General features: G+C 35.3%; 1 protein-coding gene across 3 annotated transcripts in view; it reads right to left on the reverse strand.

Moving 5' to 3' along the window:
* The window catches only part of FER (FER tyrosine kinase), a 470,748-nt gene that overhangs the window by 142,974 nt on the left and 307,645 nt on the right, over positions 1–20,129 (reverse strand). For all 3 annotated transcript variants that reach the window (XM_082836311.1, XM_082836310.1, XM_082836312.1), the window contains 3 exons: positions 17,012–17,068; positions 9,350–9,465; positions 6,574–6,668 (listed from right to left, as the gene is read on the reverse strand). In XM_082836311.1, coding sequence (XP_082692437.1) covers positions 6,574–6,668; positions 9,350–9,465; positions 17,012–17,068 — 268 coding nt within the window. The remainder of the gene's footprint in view (positions 1–6,573; positions 6,669–9,349; positions 9,466–17,011; positions 17,069–20,129) is intronic.

Below are 20,129 nucleotides of genomic sequence, written 5' to 3' on the forward strand. Positions count from 1 at the left end.
AAATGTTGAAACTGGCTTGCAAACCTGGGATAAATCTCTCCTATGCTTTTCATAACCATGTATTTATCAGCTTTTCATCTTATAGTGGAGATATATATATATATATATATATATATATATATATTTTTTTTTTTTTTTTTTACAAGGAACCTTATGGTGTTTGCCTCATTTATCTTTATATTCTGGTATGTAAACGTGTTCACTGATGAGAAAGGAAAAGATTCATAAGGCTTAAACAACAATAAATTGAGAAAATAGGAAGAGTATCTTACCAGGTCTTAACTTGAAAATGTCAAAATTATGAGCTCATTGTTTTTGAACTTGCTATTTTGGCCCAGGTTTCGTAACATTAGAATGTTAGACTATAACTCGTTCAATACTAGAGATTTTGAAGCTGTGTCTGAAGAGAAAAAATCACTAAAGACTATTTGTTATCTTAAATTACTTTAAAAATGTTTAAAACAAAAAAACAATCATTTATTTTTAAGTGCTATAGTGGTTTTACCATAGAATGCTATAATGTCTTTTATATTAGTATAGTAGCTAGAATTTTGGTTTCAAACACTGGCAAAGAAATATTGTGGCAAAGGTGAAAAATACCTTAAACATATTAAAAGGTGATTTTTATTTACTTTTTCTTGCTTTATTTTTTGCTGTATTTTTCTAGAAGCTAGAACATCTAGTATAGTGTTTAAGTGATAAATGTAGGCATATTTGTCTTATTTCTGATATAAATGAGCAAAGTATTCAGTCATTTGCCATTAAATATGATGTCATCTTAGGAGCATGTCTTTCTTAGGAGCCACTCACAGTGAGAACATTCTCTTCTATTCCTCAATTTCAGAGAATTCTTAACAGGAATTAGTGTTGGATTTTGCCAAATGATTTTTCTTCATTTATTGAAATGATTATGTAGTTTTAAATTTTATTACTATGAATTACATTGATTGATATTTGAAAGTTAAATCAGCTGGTAGTCCTAGGATAAATTCCACTTGATCATAATGTATTTTTATCTGCTGTTGCATTTGCTTCATTAAAATTGTGCTCAGAATTTATATATGTAATAATGACATATAGTCTGTAGTTTTCTTTTGCTGTAATATTTTTGTCTGGTTTCAGAATCAGGTCGTGATGATCTCAATGAGTTGAGAAGTAGTCTCTTCTTTACAATTTTCTAAGAATTTGTGTAGAGTTGGTGTATTTCTTCTTAAAACTTTGGTATAATTCACCAGTAAAGCCATACAGGTCTAGAGTTTTCTTTGAAGGATGGTTCCTTAATGACCAATTCTATAAAAGATATGGGGTTATGAAGGCTGAATGAGCTTTGGTAGTTTTTGTCTTTCAGAAAATTTGTCCATTTCATCTAAGTTGTTGAATTTCTTTATATAAAGTTAAGGAAATATTATGAATATCTTTTTTAATATCTGTAGACTCTATAATGATGTCACCTCTCTCATTCTTGATATTGGTAATTTGTGTCTTCTTTTTTCTGAAGAGTCTATGTAGAGGTTTTATCAATTTTAATAATCTCAAAGGATTCCATTGATTTCTTCTGTATTTTTTTTCCTTTCTTCTATATATTTTGGGTTAATTTGCACTTCTTTTTAAGGTAGAAATTGAGGTCAAAACTTTGAGTCCTTTCATCTTTTCTAATATAGGCATTTAGTGCTGTATTTATTTCCCTAAGTACTGCTTAATAGGCATCATATAAATACGGAGATGTTGTGTTTTTTTTTCTTTCCATTTAGTTCAAAATACTTTCTAAGTTCCACTCTGACCCACTGGTTACTCAGCTATGCATTGTTTACTTTCCAAATATTTAGAGATTTTTCAGATATTGTTCTATCCTTGAGTTTTATTTTATTTCTGTTGTGTTCATAGAACTTAAATTCTTATAAATTTATTGAGATTTGTTTTATGGCCCAGGATATGATCTATCTTGGTAAATATTCTCCGTGTACTTGCAAAGAATGTATGTCCTGGTGATGTTGTGTAGAGTGTCCTATAAAGGTCAGTAGGTCAAGTTGACTGACAGTGTTATTCACATCTTCTGTGACTTCCATAGTCAACATAGTTCTTAAAAAAATCACTTACAACAGCATCACAAAAGATCAAATACTCAGAGATAAGTTTGACAAAAGATGGAAAGTCCTGTACATTAAACTCTACAGAACCTTGCTGAGGGATATTAAAGAAGACCTATCCTACTAGAAAGATATGTCATGTAGAGGGGTCAGAAGACTCAATATTGTTAAGAAGTCTATTCACCCCAAACTGATCTATAGAGCCAATGTAATCCCAATCTAAATATTAGCAAACCTTTATATGGAAACTGAAAAACTAATAATAAAATTGCTAGAGAAATGCAAAGGACTTCTAACAGCCAAAACATTTCTAAAAAAGAACAAAGTTAGACAACTAACATTATCTGATACAAGACTTACTATAAAACTTCAGTGGTCAAGGCAGTGTAGTATTGGCATTACGACAAACAAAAAGATCGACAGAAATTAGAGTCCAAAAATAAAACTACACATAAATATATTTTTAAAAATGAAGGTAAGAAAATCAGGAGAGAAAGGAGAGTCATTGGTGCTGGAACAACTGAATATCTATATGCCAAAAATATGAACTTCAAACCATTCCTCACAACCATATGAAATGGACCATAGAATGAACTATAAATTCTAAATTCTAAAACTATAAAAACTGTAGAAGTAAACATAGGAGAAAACCTTTGTGACCTGGGATTCAACAAAGATTTCTTAGATATACCATCAAAAACATGATCTATAAAAGAAAAACATAATTTAAAGTTTGAAATTAAAAACTCTGCTCTTCAAAAGACACTATTAAAAGAATGAAAAGACAAGTCAACTGAGAGAGAATATTTGAAAATCATATATCTGATAAAGGACTTGTATCCAGAATATATAAAGAACCAAGACTTTATTACAAGAAAACAACCCAATTAAAAAACTGGGCACATTACTTAAATAGACACATCAAAGAAGATATATGAATGGCAAATCAGCACATGACAAGATGCTCACATCATTAGTCAGTTGGGAAAGACAACAAAAACCACAATAAGACACTACTGCATAAAATTTTAATATCTAAAGACTGACCACACCAAGTGTTGATGAAGATGTAGAGAAACTACAGTTGGGAATGTCAACTAGTATAATCACTTTAAAATCTATTTGGCAATTCCTTAAAAATTTAAACATGTACATTCTATCTAATTCATTTATTCCACTCCCAGGTATTTTCCTTAGAGAAATGAAAGCACATGCCCATACGAAGACTTATATGTGGATGTTCACAACAGCTTACTTGGCAGTAGCCCCAAATAGGAAACAACCCAAAAGTCTATCAACAGTTGATAACAACGGTGATATATTCATATGATGCTATTCTACTCAGCAATAAAAAAGAATGAACTTCCGATAAACATTACAACATGGATGGATCTCAAAATTATGCTGAATGAAACAAACTAGACCCAAAAAAGAAAAGAGTAGTACAGACTATATGATTCCATTTATATAAAATTCTAAGAAACACAAACTAATATATAGTGACAGAAAGCAGATCAGTGGTTGACTGGGACAGGGGTTGAGATGGGGAGGAGGAAGGGACTACAAAGAGGCATGGGGAAAATCTGGGGGTGATAGATGTGTTCATTACTTTGATTGTGGTGATGGTTTCACAAGTGTATACATATGTCAATACAATAAAGTGTACATACATAAAGTATATGTCAATTACATATCAATAAATCTGTTTTCAAAAAGATTGACAAATTATGATTATTAAATATTAGATTTCTGACAGACATTCTCTCAAAATTGAATTAAGTAGGTCCAACACTTCAAGGCAAAAAACTGACAGTTTTTGTTACCAGGGAAAAAAAATCCAAGCTTTGCAATGAAAGTTAAAATTTTGGAAAACACATTTGCTATAAAGAAATTGATACCTCCTATTACTTTTCCAGTGAGATTAGTGATGACATTAATGAATGTGGTCTTTTGATACTGTATAATGAATTACTTCACTGTTTGGAAGATCTATATAACCTAGTCACTTGATATTTTCCAAATGAGAAATGACAAAGCATGATGCTACAAAAATCATGTATTCATCTTATAAGATTGACAAATGGAATTAATGTAACAGAGTACGAAAAGTTCAATGTGGTTTCAGATCAGACACTGCAACTAACCTCCAAGAAAATTTAGCAAAGTCCACTGTGGTAGGCAGAATTTGAAGATGGCCTCCCAGTAATGTCCCACCCTAATCCCTGGAACATGTGAACATGATTAGATATCAATCCCATAATTATGTTTTATCATATTGCACAGTTGCCCTAAAAATAGGCAGATTAGCTAGGTGAGCCTGATCTAATCACAAGACCTTTCAAAAAAGTGGAGGGTATTCTCCCAACTTTTTTGAAAAACAAAACAGAACAAAATGAAAAACAGAAGGAGAAGTTAGAGAAATTCAAAGCACTTGAAAGATGTGACACACTGGGTCTGAAGATCAAAGAATGTAGGAAACCTTAAGAAGCTGGGAGATGCCCTTGGCTCACAGCAAGAAAAGAAAGGGAACCTTAGGCCATTTCTCAACTGTAAGAGCTGGAAGGAGTTTGGAAATGGATTCTTCCCCAGTGCCTCCAGCCAAGAATTTTTGGCTTTATGAGACCCTAAGCAGAGAACCCCAGTAAAGCCTGCCTGGACTTCTAACCTACACAACTGTGAGGTAATAAATGGATATTGTTTAAAGCTGCCATGTTATGATCGTTTGTTGTGCTGCAATAGAAAGCTAATACATTAACCATAAATCAAAATGCACATAAACACAGATCCAACTCAAGCACTGTTTAAAAAAGAAAAAAAACCCAAATAATAAAAATGGAAACAACCAAAGTATCCATAATTAGAAGATCGATTTAAATTATAGAAAGCCTATAATGGAATATTCTGTAGCCATTATAAAGAAAAGGTAGAACTATATGGATGAATATGAAACAATGAAACTATGCTATATTAATAATAGAAAAAAAGATCAGCAATGTTAAGATTTTGAATAATTAAAACATTTGCATAAAATCATGGTACCTATGGTAAATATTTTCCTGAGGGGAAAAAAACACAAAAAAATAAATAGCAATTAGCTTTGGGGTAAGATTAGATTGTTGAGTAGGACATTTTCTAATGAAGTTTATTATTCTTAATCATTAAAAAAATATATCAATAAAGGTTACTATTTAGTGTCCAGATAAACACTTTCCTGGCTCTCTTCCAAAGCTATCTTTTGCTTTATGCAATTTAGACCTGCCATCAGGAATTTGTTACCATGCTCCTTTAATCAGTCATAGTAACACCAAAATGACTTTTCCTCATCAAGTCTGCCCTACCTCTCAAATCTAAATTTCTCAGTGACATCCCTTATTAACTGGGGGCATCATTTTCATTATGTGAATGTTTTATGTATTTATAATACTTAAACATCCCATTTTAATTAAAATTATAGGCTATTCAATTGTTTTAAAAATTTTGTATGAAAATTGTATGAAAGCTACTTTAAGATATAAATCGTAAATAGTGTAAACCATGCAAATATATATTGCCATTTGAGGATGAAAATGATTATGATCTAGGAATCCTTCAGTTATATGGTAATAAAGAAATATTCCAATAACAATCAAACCAGCATGGTAAAATTGGACCAATTTATCCTTTAATAATGAAAGAATTATGTGAAAAGTTTTTAATGGGCAATCTACAATATCAGGTTTATGTGATGTATATTAAAGTTAGAAAAATGTTTTATATTCCTTTAAGTTTCTTCTTGTAAAATGAATAGTTAAGGTAACAAAGCAAATCCTTTTCAGTTATTAAATACTGTATTTATAAATCTTATCAAGGTCATATTTTACCTCTGATTATATTTTCTACAACAGAAAGATGTACAATAAAAATAAAGATAACACGGTATCAGTTTGATGTTATCCTTGTTTGTTGGCAAAAGTAGTTCACCAAAATACCTGGAGGTGTTAAAAGTCACCAGAAAGAAATAAAAGGACAAATTCCTAGAGAGATCACCTTTTTTTGGTCCACATATCAAACAAGTTCATAGTTTGTGACCCAAAACGTTATGATATTATTATATACAACTAAACAAAAGGATGTACGGTAATGTACTTGTAAAATGATACACAATGAACGAAATACAAGACAGTACTTTCATTATTATAAAGTAAACCTAAGTAGACTATTTATCTAAATAGCCTTTCTCACCGAAAGATTATATATAACTAATTTCCATGTGTAACTGCAATGTAATAATATATCTTCTCTTACAAAGGTTGGCTGACACCTTCTAGAAACTGGCAAGTATTATAGACTATAAAAATATCAAGTATGTGTACAAGCTCTTCATCATCAGGAAAATGTTAAACAAAATCCTTGGAAACTTAACAAGGAGAAATCAGAGACTAAACATATAAAAGCAATAAAACATGACATTAAAACGTCATTGAGGAAACCTCTAAAATCATATTACCTGGAACCAGTTCCATAATTATGTAGATAGGCTGTCTTTGTGTGCAAACTCCTATAAGTTTGACAATATTGGGATGATCATATTGCTTGAGAATTCTGGATAAGAGAAGTATAAGAATAGTTACCATTTAAGTTGTAAGCATTAATTTATGATCATGAGTAGTGTGCACAAGTAGAATGCACTTTAATCAACACAATTTTTAAAACTTTAGTACGAACCCAAATTATGATAAATGGGATGTATATGTCTTGACAAATCTTGGCAAAATATAGATATAAAGGAGTCAGTTTTTATTCAGTTAAATATTCATTTAAAAATTACTATCTACTCTGAATAGGTAATAAGCATGCTAAACAGGAATAACTTACTTAGTCCAAAATATGCAGAACTCCCTTCAAAGAATCTGGTTTTAGCCACCCTCACAAAAGCTGGAAAGTATTAGTGGACCAAAACCTGTAAGCTGTTAGGGCAGCATCTTTTTGTTTTGTTTTATTTTATGTATATACTTCATTTAAAACAAATAAAAATAGAACGATTCATATTGGTAAATCCTATAGAGTAATCACTTCATATTTAGATTTCACAATACATACTCTCTTGATGATCATGATCAACTTCAAAATAGTAAAAACTCAAAAAGTTTTGAGAAAACTGGCAGAAGGTTAAACAGTGAGTAATATAAGACTTAAGCTGAGGCAGAGAAGTTTTAGTTTGGATAAAGGCAGAATTTCAGAGAGCTGTAAAAGCATAGACTCATCTATAGGACCCCAAGCATGAGTTAAAAATAGATTAGATTCCCTCAGAGGCCTGTCTACCCTGATGATTTCTGTTACCAAATGATCTTCCATGTTACCCTACTGACATAGTTATAAATTCACTCATATTTGAAAAAACACAGTTTCCTTTCTAGGAGAATGAAAAAAATAACTTCATTTGGAGCAAGATAAAACAGTTTATATGTGTGCTGTACATGTACAACTAAAGCAGAGATAGCTCTAAGAAAAATGTTATCGATTGAAAATATATAAATTTAATAAATGAAAAAGTACACTGGGAAGAATTCTAGAGATAAAGAAAATGTTCTGTCAATAACTGAGTTTGCAGTTTCTATGAGGAATTAGAAAGGAAGTTTTAGAATGATTGACTGTAATCCAAAATGTCATTTCTCAGGTTGAAAACTGCTTAATAAAGAAATTCCACAAAACAGCCAGGATGAATCCAAATGACATTAAATAGCTGAATATATAGCTTTATTATCTGTTAAAGGATACTTGGGAGTTTGCATGGATGTAATTGTCCTTTTTTTTGTTTTTTTTTTTGGCGGTACGTGGGCCTCTCACTGTTGTGGCCTCTCCCGTTGCGGAGCACAGGCTCCGGACGCGCAGGCTCAGTGGCCATGGCTCACGGGCCCAGCCGCTCCGCGGCATGTGGGATCTTCCCGGACCGGGGTGCAAACCCGTGTCCCCTGCATCGGCAGGTGGACTCTCAACCACTGCGCCACCAGGGAAGCCCCGTAATTGTCATTTTTAACATAAAATTTCAGTCTCACTTTAAAAGAAGAAATTAAACTCTATCTTTCAGTAAAAAATTCACAAATTAGAAAGCAAGATACCTTAAAGATACCTATGAATAACTAAAATAATGAGGCTATAAGTTTCAATTGTGATAGCATACCTTTAAATTCATCATAGGATATTTTTTCTGAATTGCTAATAACATACATGAAAAAGGTTTGCAACTTTATTCCACAGATAATATTTAATAAATGCACCCAACTAGTTTAATCCATTGCTATAAATATCCATTTTTAGATGATGGAGAAATGACATCAAGATGCTCTATGCCACGGGATTTAGTTCTTTCGTTGCCATGTCCTCTGTTCTCCCATGGCACTTTCCAAAAACTTCAATTTTATATACAATGCAGTGATGGAGACAACACACACACACACACACACACACACAAACACACACACACCTTTCCTTCCTTCCCTTTATACCACCAATCTATGGATCTATATATCCTCCTTCTCCTTCTCTCCCTCCCAACTATCCACCTACTCATCCATCTCCCATTCATATGTCCATTCTCACTCTATCCAAAGCTCCTTTCCATTTGTTTTGTGTTTTGTTGTATATATTAGATTTTACCACTAACAGAAGAGTTTAAACTATTTGCAACATAGGGCTGGCAGGTTGGAACATTAAATTCTAGCTAAAACAGAAAAAAGAGAAGAAAATCATCCTAAAAGATCAGTTAGAAAAGAAACAATGCAATGAGCTGAAGAAGAAATTTGAGATTCTCAGAAAATAAAGCTAACAGCTGGGAATAAAGAATCAAGCAATAATATCTAAGGAGGGTAGGAAAGATGTAATTATATACCTAAATATATGTCTAAATTATGGATTTTATATATAGAATACAGTAATATTCTTAGTATAAGGACAATCACAACACTGCATATATGCATATGTGTATATGCATGTGTGATAAAAGCAAAAAATACTGCAATATTTTTCAAGGACTCAAAGAATACTCACTGTTCTCAAAAGCATCTGGTTCTTTTGACTGTGATTTCCTAACTGACCTGCAGTCTAACTCAAACACACAGAAACTTTTTGTTTTCACATTGTATAATAAGTGCCTACTTTTGAGGGCCCTGAAAGTGCTTACTTCTAATTCATCAAATCATATTTAAGATATCTTCAAATTTACGTTTTAATAAATCACTTACTTATATTATAAATACATATTTACATTACTTTAGAGAACTTACTTGGCTTCTTGTAAAAATTTTATTTTCAGTTCCTGAGGAAGATCTTCTTTACACGTTTTAACAGCAACAGCAGTTTTATCCTTTAATATGCCCTTAAATACTTCACCAAAATTTCCCTGAAAATACAAATATATTTATTGTTTAGAGTGTAAGACAGCCACGTAAACCTTTGCAAAATACAAGGAAAGCATGTAATGATGAGTTTTGAGTTCATCAAAGTACTCTGTTAGCTTTATTCAGAGTTTTAAGTGGAAATAAAGACTGGGAATGTTGCTCTTACCAATTAACTTTAAATACACTACCCAACATAGCAACCATTTGAGGGACTGAGGCTTGTGGAGAACTGAAAAGGAAACGGGAAAAAACTGAAATAGAATAAAAGGAAAAACTAATGCTGTCAGAAGTACCTAAGTTTCACTCCATCTAGTTCCCTTCACCCCCTTAGCTCTAAGTTTTATCAGGTTGGCATTTAAAAATAAAGCCAAGTTTGTGACCACCTGGGGGGGGGGATAGGGAGGGTGGGAGGGAGGGAGACGCAAGAGGGAGGGGATATGGGGATATATGTATATGTATAGCTGACTCACTTTGTTATACAGCAGAAACTAACACACCATTGTAAAGCAATTATACTCCAATAAAGATGTTAAAATAAACAAACAAACAAACAAACAAACAAATAAAGCAAGCCAAGATTCTGTGAGGTTACTGGTGGTACTGATCCACACAGCCTGATGTCACTTGGACGAGAGTGTGAGAGAGTAAGACACTAGATGAGAGGCAACAGAACCAAGGCAGATGAAGGACTGTCAACAGCCACTGCTGCAGGCTGTCAGTCCCTGAAAGATACCAAGGAAAACGAGGTGCTTGCCCAAATGCCAGTGTCACCCATCTCTGCTACTGCTCATTTCTATCAAATGTCTGAACTCCTAACCTTACTCTATGGCTAGAACATATTTTGATTTAAAATGCCTTATTTCCAGTTTGAAGTCACTTTTATTATAGTTATGAAACAAAAGAATACAGAGAAGATCTATAAAGCTAACACAACAGCTATTTTGGAGTATTCTCTTCAAGTCTTTCTATGTATGCATATGTATTTTTTACATAGCTATAATTATAATGTGCAAGCACTGTATTATAATTAGCTTTAATGCTGTCATTGTTGAGTAACAAGTAACTAAACTAGAGGTCTGATAATCAATGAGTTTGAGTTCTAAGTTCAATGTAACTCTTAACCTATGATCCAAGGTGTATAAATTTTACATGTTACTAATCATTTAAATTTACTAATAGGTATTTTAATAAATTTATTTATTAAAGAATTACTATTTGCTTAATTTAATTAACACTTATTTTACTTAATATTTTAAGTATACTTGAATATTTAAATAATGAATAGTATTATTAAATCTAATATTCAACTCTTAAATATTCATTCAAAACGATGATTGATCACCCTTACATGAAAAGTAAACATACAATAACTTCAACACAATGCACATTCATCACAAACTAGAAAAAGAAAAATTTGAGCTTTATATCCTTCCCTGTTATTCAAGGCTTTTTTCCTTCCCACAATTATCACATCATTTAGAGCTGAGAGAAGGTATTAGTACACACAATTACTGCTGGGCCTCTGTTTATCTGAATGATTCTGAAGCACTTAAAATTTACCTTGTCTGAAACTTAACATTTTATTCACTAGAAGACATTTCCTGACTAAATTACCTTTTCATTTCCTAGGGCCATTACTCTCTACAAGCATTCAGATTCTTCCTATGGAACACTTTTGTCTTCCTCCTAGCACCTCAGACAGCCTACTCTGATTCAAGAGCTCATTTTTCTCACCTGAACTGATCTCATCCTTAGTCCCTCACCCTCTTCGGCCCCTTAATCTCTCCAACACAGAACTTTGATTATACCACTGCCTTATTTAATATCTATCCTTCCATTACCATTCCTTTCTCAGCCTCTGTCTAACCATCTTAGCCTCTGACTGCTACACGTGTCCTAAATTCAAATACTTAGTGATCCCAAAAGGTGTGCCATGCCTTCTGTACATTTTCCCCCTCACCTCCAATCAGAGAACATGCTAACTAATCTTTAAATTCATTTCTATGCCACCTCCTTCATGAAGACTTTCTTGATCTTCCAAAAATTATACATCTTGTTCCTGAACACTTATCATCCCACTGCCCCTTTGTACCTTTCTAATGCTTTCTGTCCTATGTAACTGTTCTTGGCACATACAAGGCATTTGAAAATTGTAAACATTCATTTAACAATCATTACTCAGAAGACTTCAATTCTGTTAACAGTGGTCAAGGGAGGAATCTCCAAACACTGCACAAACGACTCTGCTTCATGGACCACCTCTTCTCCATCCAAAGAGGTCAGGAAAAAGCCTACGACATCCATTGCTCCCTACCATGTAACAGGCACGGCTTCATCTCTGCTACTGGCTTTAAGTCCATGAGGCTAAATTTCATTATGACTCTTCTGTATGTTTCTGTTGGTCCTCACAGAAGATCCTGGTGGTCCTAATTTCCCCCTCTCTAATTCTCATTAGGTTCTGCAGACTCCTCGTCAACCTGTTATCTCCAACTATTTCCCTTCTGTCCCCAACCTCCAGTTGCCTTCTGGAACTTGTGGTCCATCATCAAAATTTTATCTCTATCTATTCTTTGGTCCTTCTCTTCACCTTCTTGTTCTAACAGAAACCTGGCTCTCACTTGAGAACACTCAAATGGTGGGTGAGCTTCCTGTGCCTTCTAAAACTGTGATGACCCCACCCGCACCCCCAACACACACACCATGCTTCTCCCACCGCCTGAGAGATGGAATACAGGATTCATCGAGCTCCTTGTCACTGCTTTCAAAACATTTTCCCTTCTGTTTTCCTAAAAACCCCTAGCTTTGAAACTTTATTATTTGATTATATACCCACTACCCCTTACTGTTGCTAGCAGCTATTGCATTTGAAAATATTTTCCCTCATTTGTTGACAATTTGAGCTCCTGGATCACTGTACCCGGTGTTACTCTTGTCTTAAAACTTGGAAATTTCAATAGACACTTAAAGATCCTTCCAACACTTCAAAACTCTGCTATGTGACCATCTCTCTTCCAATGATCCATGTTCCAACCTATTTTCTATGATCATACCTTAAACTTTGCCATCACCAATAATGCAACTCCTCTGTAACACCTACATCATTCATCCCATCTTCTGGCTGGCTTCTATTTTTCTAGCTTACTTCCTCTAGTATTCGGACCCAAAATCCTTTGACCCTATAGGAACCTCCAAATCTTTAGACCCTATTACTTTTTATTGTCCATAACCCCCTAACAGCCTTGCTTTCTTCCTTATTCAGCTTAAATTCCATGCTCAATAATTATAACAACTGTTTACTATATACTCTCAACTTCTCTGTTCCTTTTCATCTGTAGAACTCCCTTATCAAATCCACAACCCAGATTAAATGCAACACTGCCTACTCTGTTCCTATGCAGCTAAATGTGGCTGGAGAAAATCCACAATGATGTTGACTAGTTTCACTTTAAATTCATGAACACAAACCTCTAGGGGGGCCTTAATACTGCTCAATAATTATATTACAATTCCCTAGACCATTCACACTCTCATTCTTCTAATTAACTATTCCCCCCTCTTTGACTCTCCTCTTAAAGCTCCCATACCTTCCCCACACCCTCATTCTTAGTTAACAATCTTGCTTAATTTATTGAGAAAACTGAAGCAATATAAAGAGAACTTCCAGACTCTCAGTACCACATTTACCCTCCTACCAATCTTCCCTGCTGTTATAAAAAATGAACTACTGTGCTGCTATTAAAGTCAATGCTCCATTGTAAATTAAATTCCATCCCCTCTTACCTACTTGATGATATTATTTCAGGAATTCTCATCTCCTTCCAAAATCTTGAATTTTTCACTGCATATTGCTAACTGCAAACCAGCATGCTGCCTCTCTCAGATTAACCAACACACAAATCATTTCTTCTGAAACTACCATCACATGTAGTTTGCTACACGAAGTAGCAAAACTTCAAAGAGTTACATCCTTGCTATCTCTAATTCCTCTCCTCCTATTCTCCCTTAAATATATTTCAGTTTGGCTTTCACATAAAGCATTCTAAAGAAAGTGCTCAGCCAAGTCACTAGGGATCTCTTCACTGTTAAAGTCAATGGTTCTCAGTCATCATCTCATTTGACCTCTCAGCAGCACTTGCCACCACTGATCACTGTCTCCTCCTTCATATACTTTCTTCTCTTGGCTTCTAAGGCATCCTATCTCCTGGTTTCCTGCCTTCCAGGAGATTGCTCTTTCTCAACCTCAATCATCTTGCTTCTCATCTCTCCAGCCTCTTGATTTTGATGTGACCAGGGTTCAATCTCTCTCTTCTCTTCTCTATCTAGACTCACTCCATTGCTGAACTCATCTAAATAAACCAGCAAATAAGTGACAACTACCAAATTTGTACTTTTGATCCACACCTCTTTTCCAAACTCCAGACTTAATACCCAACCATTTTCCCAACATCTCCACTTAGAAGTCTAACAGACAAACCTTAATATTTACATCACAAACTCCTAATCTCATTTCCCCCAAACCTGCTACACCTATGCCAACTGCCCTCTTTGTCCCATGCCCCGCATAGAGCACCAGGATATTTAGGTGGTTCAACCTTAAAAACAAATCCAAACTCACCACTTCTCACCACTTCCACTGCCATCCCCTCTGATCCAGCAACCATCAACTTTAGTTAGGTAAGTACAATAGCTTCCTAACCTTCCAACTCAGCCTATTCTCAACACAGTAGCCAGAGTGGACTCTGTAGAAAGTAAGATCATGCCACTCCTCTACTCAAAATCATCCTCTAGCTTACCTTTCCACACACATTTAAAGCCAAAGTATTGATAATTACGGTGATCTACATGGCTCTACACGATCTATACTCTCATCACCTCACTGACTTGCTGCCCTATCCTATTCTTCCTTGCTTACTGGGTTACAGGAAAACTGTCTCTCCTGCTCATCAAATGTAATTTGCGTTGGTAGTCCCTCTGCCTAAAACCACATGGTTAAATCGCTCCTCCCCAGGTTTTCATTGGAAAGAAACAATCTTAATAAGGCTTACCTGGATTCCCCCATTAAAAATTGCAAGTCCAATCAATAGCACTCCTAAATTCCTTATATTTTCACAGGATTTTAGCACCCTTTAACATTATGAAGTTTACTTATTTATTAAGTTTATTGTTTTTCTGTCTTTCCCTGCTAGATAGAATATGAGCTTCATTAAGGGCAAGGATATTTGTCTACTTGGTTCACGGATGTATCCCAGGAACCTAGAAGAGTACCTGGCACAGAGAAGGCATTCAGTAAATATTTGAGGAATGAATATTTTTCTTTTTCTTTTTCTTTTTTTTTTTGTGGTACGCGGGCGTCTCACTGTTGTGGCCTCTCCTGTTGCGGAGCACAGGTTCCAGACGCGCAGGCTCAGTGGCCATGGCTCACGGGCCTAGCCGCTCCGCGGCATGTGGGATCCTCCCGGACTGGGGCACGAACCCGTGTCCCCTGCATCGGCAGGCGGACTCTCAACCACTGCGCCACCAGGGAAGCCCAGGAATGAATATTTTTGAATACCAATTATATATCAAGTACAGTCTATAGAAATACAGTGCTCAAAAAAAGAGCTCCCATCTCAACCTTATACTACTACTAAATTCCAAAGTACATAAGAACCATGGCTAATTATTTTTCTCATGCATTTTCATGCAGTATACTATAAATATTCAGAATAGGTAATGAAAATATTAAATGACATTTTCAACTCAAATATATTTGCTGAAATTAAGCTATATAGTGTCTCTAAAGTTGAAGTGTTTTATTAAAAATGATAAAATTTATTAAAGCTGATATCATGCTACTGCCTTGTCATTGAAAACAATTATTCTTTGAAATAACCTTACTGAGGATCCAACGGCTAAAATTCCTCCTAATATGTGAAATACCATGTATCACATATTAAACAAAGATAATTGAAACATTTCTCTTTAACTGAAAGTATTTTTTCCTTAGAACTGAAAAATCTGCTCTTCTCAACACACTATTTTCAGTAACTGGTTTAATTTTAGGGCTTCCCTGATGGCGCAGTGGTTGAGAGTCCATCTGCCGATGCAGGGGACACGGGTTCGTGCCCCGGTCCGGGAAGATCACACATGCCGCGGAACAGCTGGGCCCGTGAGCCATGGCCGCTGAGCCTGCGCGTCTGGAGCCTGTGCTCCGCAACGGGAGAGGCCACGACAGTGAGAGGCCAGCGTACCGCAAAATAAATAAATAAATTTATAGCTTATTATTTAATTGTATTTTCATGGAAATTAATTTACTTTCTTTGTAAATTTTTAGCCCAATCACTGCTACTGAGTTACCTAAAGTAATGAAAAAGAAGAAATATTTCCTTAAGAATTATGGCCATATCACAGAGGAAATAAACACACCAGCTTCTGTTGTAGCTTGAAATTCTTTAGAATTTACTTACTAAATAAGTATTAGCAGTCAATAGAAACTGTTTTCCAATAGCAATTTAATGCTTCTATTTGGAAAAGATATTTTAAAATAATAAGAATCCTGCAAAGTAAATTGTTTCAACAGGGATTTACTTTCTCAACACATATCAGGACTAAAACATAGGGGAAATTTGTCAATTCATCAAGTTTACATTTAAATAAAAAAAGTAATGAATAATCATTTATTTCTTTACTTGAAATGCTGAGCCTTAAATTCTAGTACTGATCACTCAGAAATGTATGAGTGATAGTTTTCCCTAGCTGTCTGGATTTTATACTATTTTTTACATTGCATTATGAACCTCAACTCAATTCAAACATCACTAATTAAGTCATCGACAAAGAAGTTAATATTTATCTATTGGAACCCAGTTATAAACAAATAACAAATTTTCAAATAGTCCATTTGATTATTAAATGTCTGCCATCATTATTAGTTATAATATACTTTCATAAGGCCAATGAGTTGGAAGAAACTCCCAACCACGTTGGAAGAAAGAGACTTTCATCATATATAGCTGCCTCCTCTGACCACTAACAGAGCTAGCTACAAAATGGATATATTGAAACATGTGCCTTGTCCATATAATTTTCAGATTGAAATAACATGTCCCATGTTGTCACATACCGTGATTCTATATACAATTCTGAAATCCCAAAGAGCAGTACTGCATTTTCTCTGAACTATCATGTATAACCAGAAACAAACAGAATAAGACTATTAAGTATTTAAACTTTTATTACATCACAGTTTCTTTTCAAATCTCAGCTCACTAGTTTTGGCTTTACTACACTGTAATAAAATTTTTGTGGCTTTTAGTTCTTTCAGAGGAAAATATACAAAATAATATTCTTAAAAGTCAAGATAATTCTTAAACTTTTCAAAGATTTTCACACTTCTATTTCACTGAACATCACAGTATTTGTAACAGATATGGCACTGTGTTCTTCTAGGTTCATGGGGGAATGTGCCTTGCTGTGTGCTGGAATATAAGAAAGGCTTTGAAGAAAATGAATCTGTAGAGTTCACAATCACTATCAAGATTTGGTTTTTCAGCTCAGTGGATTACATACCTTGCCCAGTAATTCTCCCAATGTGACATCTTCATGATTGAGAACCCATTTCTTATCCTGTGGCAAAGAAAAAGAACAGTTTTTTAGCCCAAGCAAGAATGCAGTTCCTGGGCTTCCCTGGTGGCGCAGTAGTTGAGAGCCCGCCTGCCGATGCAGGGGACACGGGTTCGTGCCCCGGTCTGGGAAGATCCCACATGCAGCAGAGTGGCTAGGCCCATGAGCCATGGCCGCTAAGCCTGCGCGTCCGGAGCCCGTGCTCCGCAACGGGAGAAGCCACAACAGTGACAGGCCCGCGTACTGGAAAAAAAGAAAAAAAAGAATGCAGTTCCTGTAAGATGCATTTGAGGCAGTGGCAAATAGACCTAAGAGATATTGCATTCAGACCATTCAATAATCAGCACACTAAGAAGTTGTAACCTCAAGAGGTTATAAAACAGATTTAAGAAATGTTACCACACAATAGAACTTTAAGCTCTACATTATAGCAAACTTCTATCAGAATTCTCAGCCTTCAAAATGATAGTATGCCTGTAACTAGAACACAGCATGCACTCTCCTCCCACCATAAAGCTCAGGCTATGCTATTATTTGTCATTTCAAAAATGTTGTGTCATAAGTACATGAGGGAATCTCATTTTGCAATGTAAAATTTCCAATCTTCACTTGATCATAGAGAATTATTTTATACCCAAACTACATTACTAAGAGCTAATTTTTCCACAACTGGTCATGAATTATAGCTGTCTATTACACTGCATATAGTCCCACATCTTTCCCAAGTAATTTCCTGTAGTATAATAAAACAACAAACATCAATTACAGTATCACAAGGTACACAAGATCAGTGATGCAAACATGCCATTATAAAAGAACATCCCATTATGTGATCTCAAGAGCTAATCAGTACTTAGGGAATATTTTACCATCTAAAAAGTCACAGGTGGCACAGTGGTTGAGAGTCCGCCTGCCAATGCAGGGGACACGGGTTCGTGACCCAGTCTGGGAAGATCCCACATGCTGTGGAACGGCTGGGCCCGTGAGCCATGGCTGCTGAGCCTGCACATCTGGAGCCTGTGCTCCACAACGGGAGAGGCCACAACAGTGAGAGGCACGTGTACCGCAAAAAAAATAAAAATAAAAAAAAATAAAAAGTCTCAGCTATGAGAGCACACAGTACTGTAATGTTAGAAAGACATATTAGATTTAAAAAAAAAAAGAAGGAAAAATGAATGAAGTGGGGTGGGGGGAGAAAGGAGAGAAGGAAAACTAGGGGATGGAGCAAAGAGAGAAAGAAGAAAAGAAAATCCTGGAATGATATATTTTATTCTTGATTTTTAAAAAATTTAATGTTAAAGTATAGTATTTCCCCATTACACAGACTGAAATATAATTATGAGCTATAGAATGAATTGTAACAAGTAATCAAACACCTTGAAGTAAGAATCCACCCTCACTATGGCTTAAAAATGTCCTGGACAGCCAGCTGAAGTACTTTACCTTCTGAAACACCATGTGACAAACACTCAAGCACCACACTCTGATTGTTCAACAAGGGGAACAGCAATGATTTTTTTTTTTTTTTTTTTTTTTTTTTGCGGTACGCGGGCCTCTCACTGCTGTGGCCTCTCCCGTTGCGGAGCACAGGCTCCGGACGCGCAGGCTCAGCGGCCATGGCTCACGGGCCCAGCCGCTCCGCGGCATGTGGGATCCTCCCAGACCGGGGCACGAACCCGTGTCCCCTGCATCGGCAGGCGGACTCTCAACCACTGCGCCACCAGGGAAGCCCAGCAATGATTTTTAAAAACAGTTTACATGTATAATCTTTAGGGGTTCAGAATAGCCTCCCCAAGATGTGCTACTTTAGCATGTGGATTATTTTGAGCTAAAGGCAAATAAGACCCTGTGGCCTCAAGGCAAAGCTTTACTTCTCCCTTAAAGAATTTAAATTGGGGGCCTTACCCATAATAAGAGCTATTACCAGAAATAAGTTTTTATGACCTATTTGTATGACAGGGCAAATATCCAATTACTAAACATCTGCTCTTCCTATTTGTGAATTACCCTCCTTCTCTCTGAAGTCTCATGCCCCTATCCCATCCCTTAGCTCAGGATGGCATATATACCTCATTTTACATTTCTAATTCAACTTCTCATGTGTGTGGGGTTCCTGTATGTACAAAATTAGATCCGATATTCTCTTGTTAATATGTCTCATGTCAATTTAATTATTAGACGAGCCAGAAGAACCTAGAAGGGTAGAGGAAGTTTTCTTTCTCCATGACAAGTCTTTCAACCTAAATAAAAAGCCAGAACTATAAAGGTCCTGAAAAAAAAATTAGCAGAATATCTTCGTTACCAAGTATGTAAAGAAACATTTCTTAGACAGGACACAAAAAGCACATAAAAGAAACAACTGGAATTCATCAAAATTAAAAACACTTGTTCCTCCAAAGGCTCTTTTGAAAAAATGAAAGTCCAACTACAATCTGGGAGAACATTTTTGCAATACGTATATTTGACAAATAATTTGTATGTAAAACATATAGAGAACGCATACCTCAAAAACAAGGTAACAAACAACCCAATTTTAGGAAATTGGGTAGAATACTTAACAAAAGAGGATGGACAAATAGACAATAAGTACATTAAGAGATGTTTAACATCACTAGTCAGTGACACACAAATACAAACCAAAGTAAGATGCCACTTCATACCATTAGAATGAAGTGCCAAAAACAGAAATATAGATCACTGGAACAGGATAGAAAGACCACAAATAAACCCATGCACATATGGTCACCTTATCTTTGATAAAGGAGGCAAGAATATATAGTGGAGAAAAGACAGCCTCTTCAATAAGTGGTGCTGGGAAAACTGGACAGCTACATGGAAAAGTATGAAATTAGAACACTCCCTAACACCATACACAAAAATAAACTCAAAATGGAGTAAAGACATAAATGTAAGGCCAGACACTATCAAACTCTTAGAGGAAAACACAGGCAGAACACTCTATGACATAAATCACAGCAAGATCCTTTTTGACCCACCTCCTAGAGAAATAGAGATAAAAACAAAAATAAACAAACGGGACCTAATGAAACTTCAAAGCTTTTGC

The sequence above is a fragment of the Leucopleurus acutus genome, assembly GCF_964270905.1.
Source record: "Leucopleurus acutus genome assembly, chromosome: 3".
NCBI classification, from domain to species: Eukaryota; Metazoa; Chordata; class Mammalia; order Artiodactyla; family Delphinidae; genus Leucopleurus; species Leucopleurus acutus.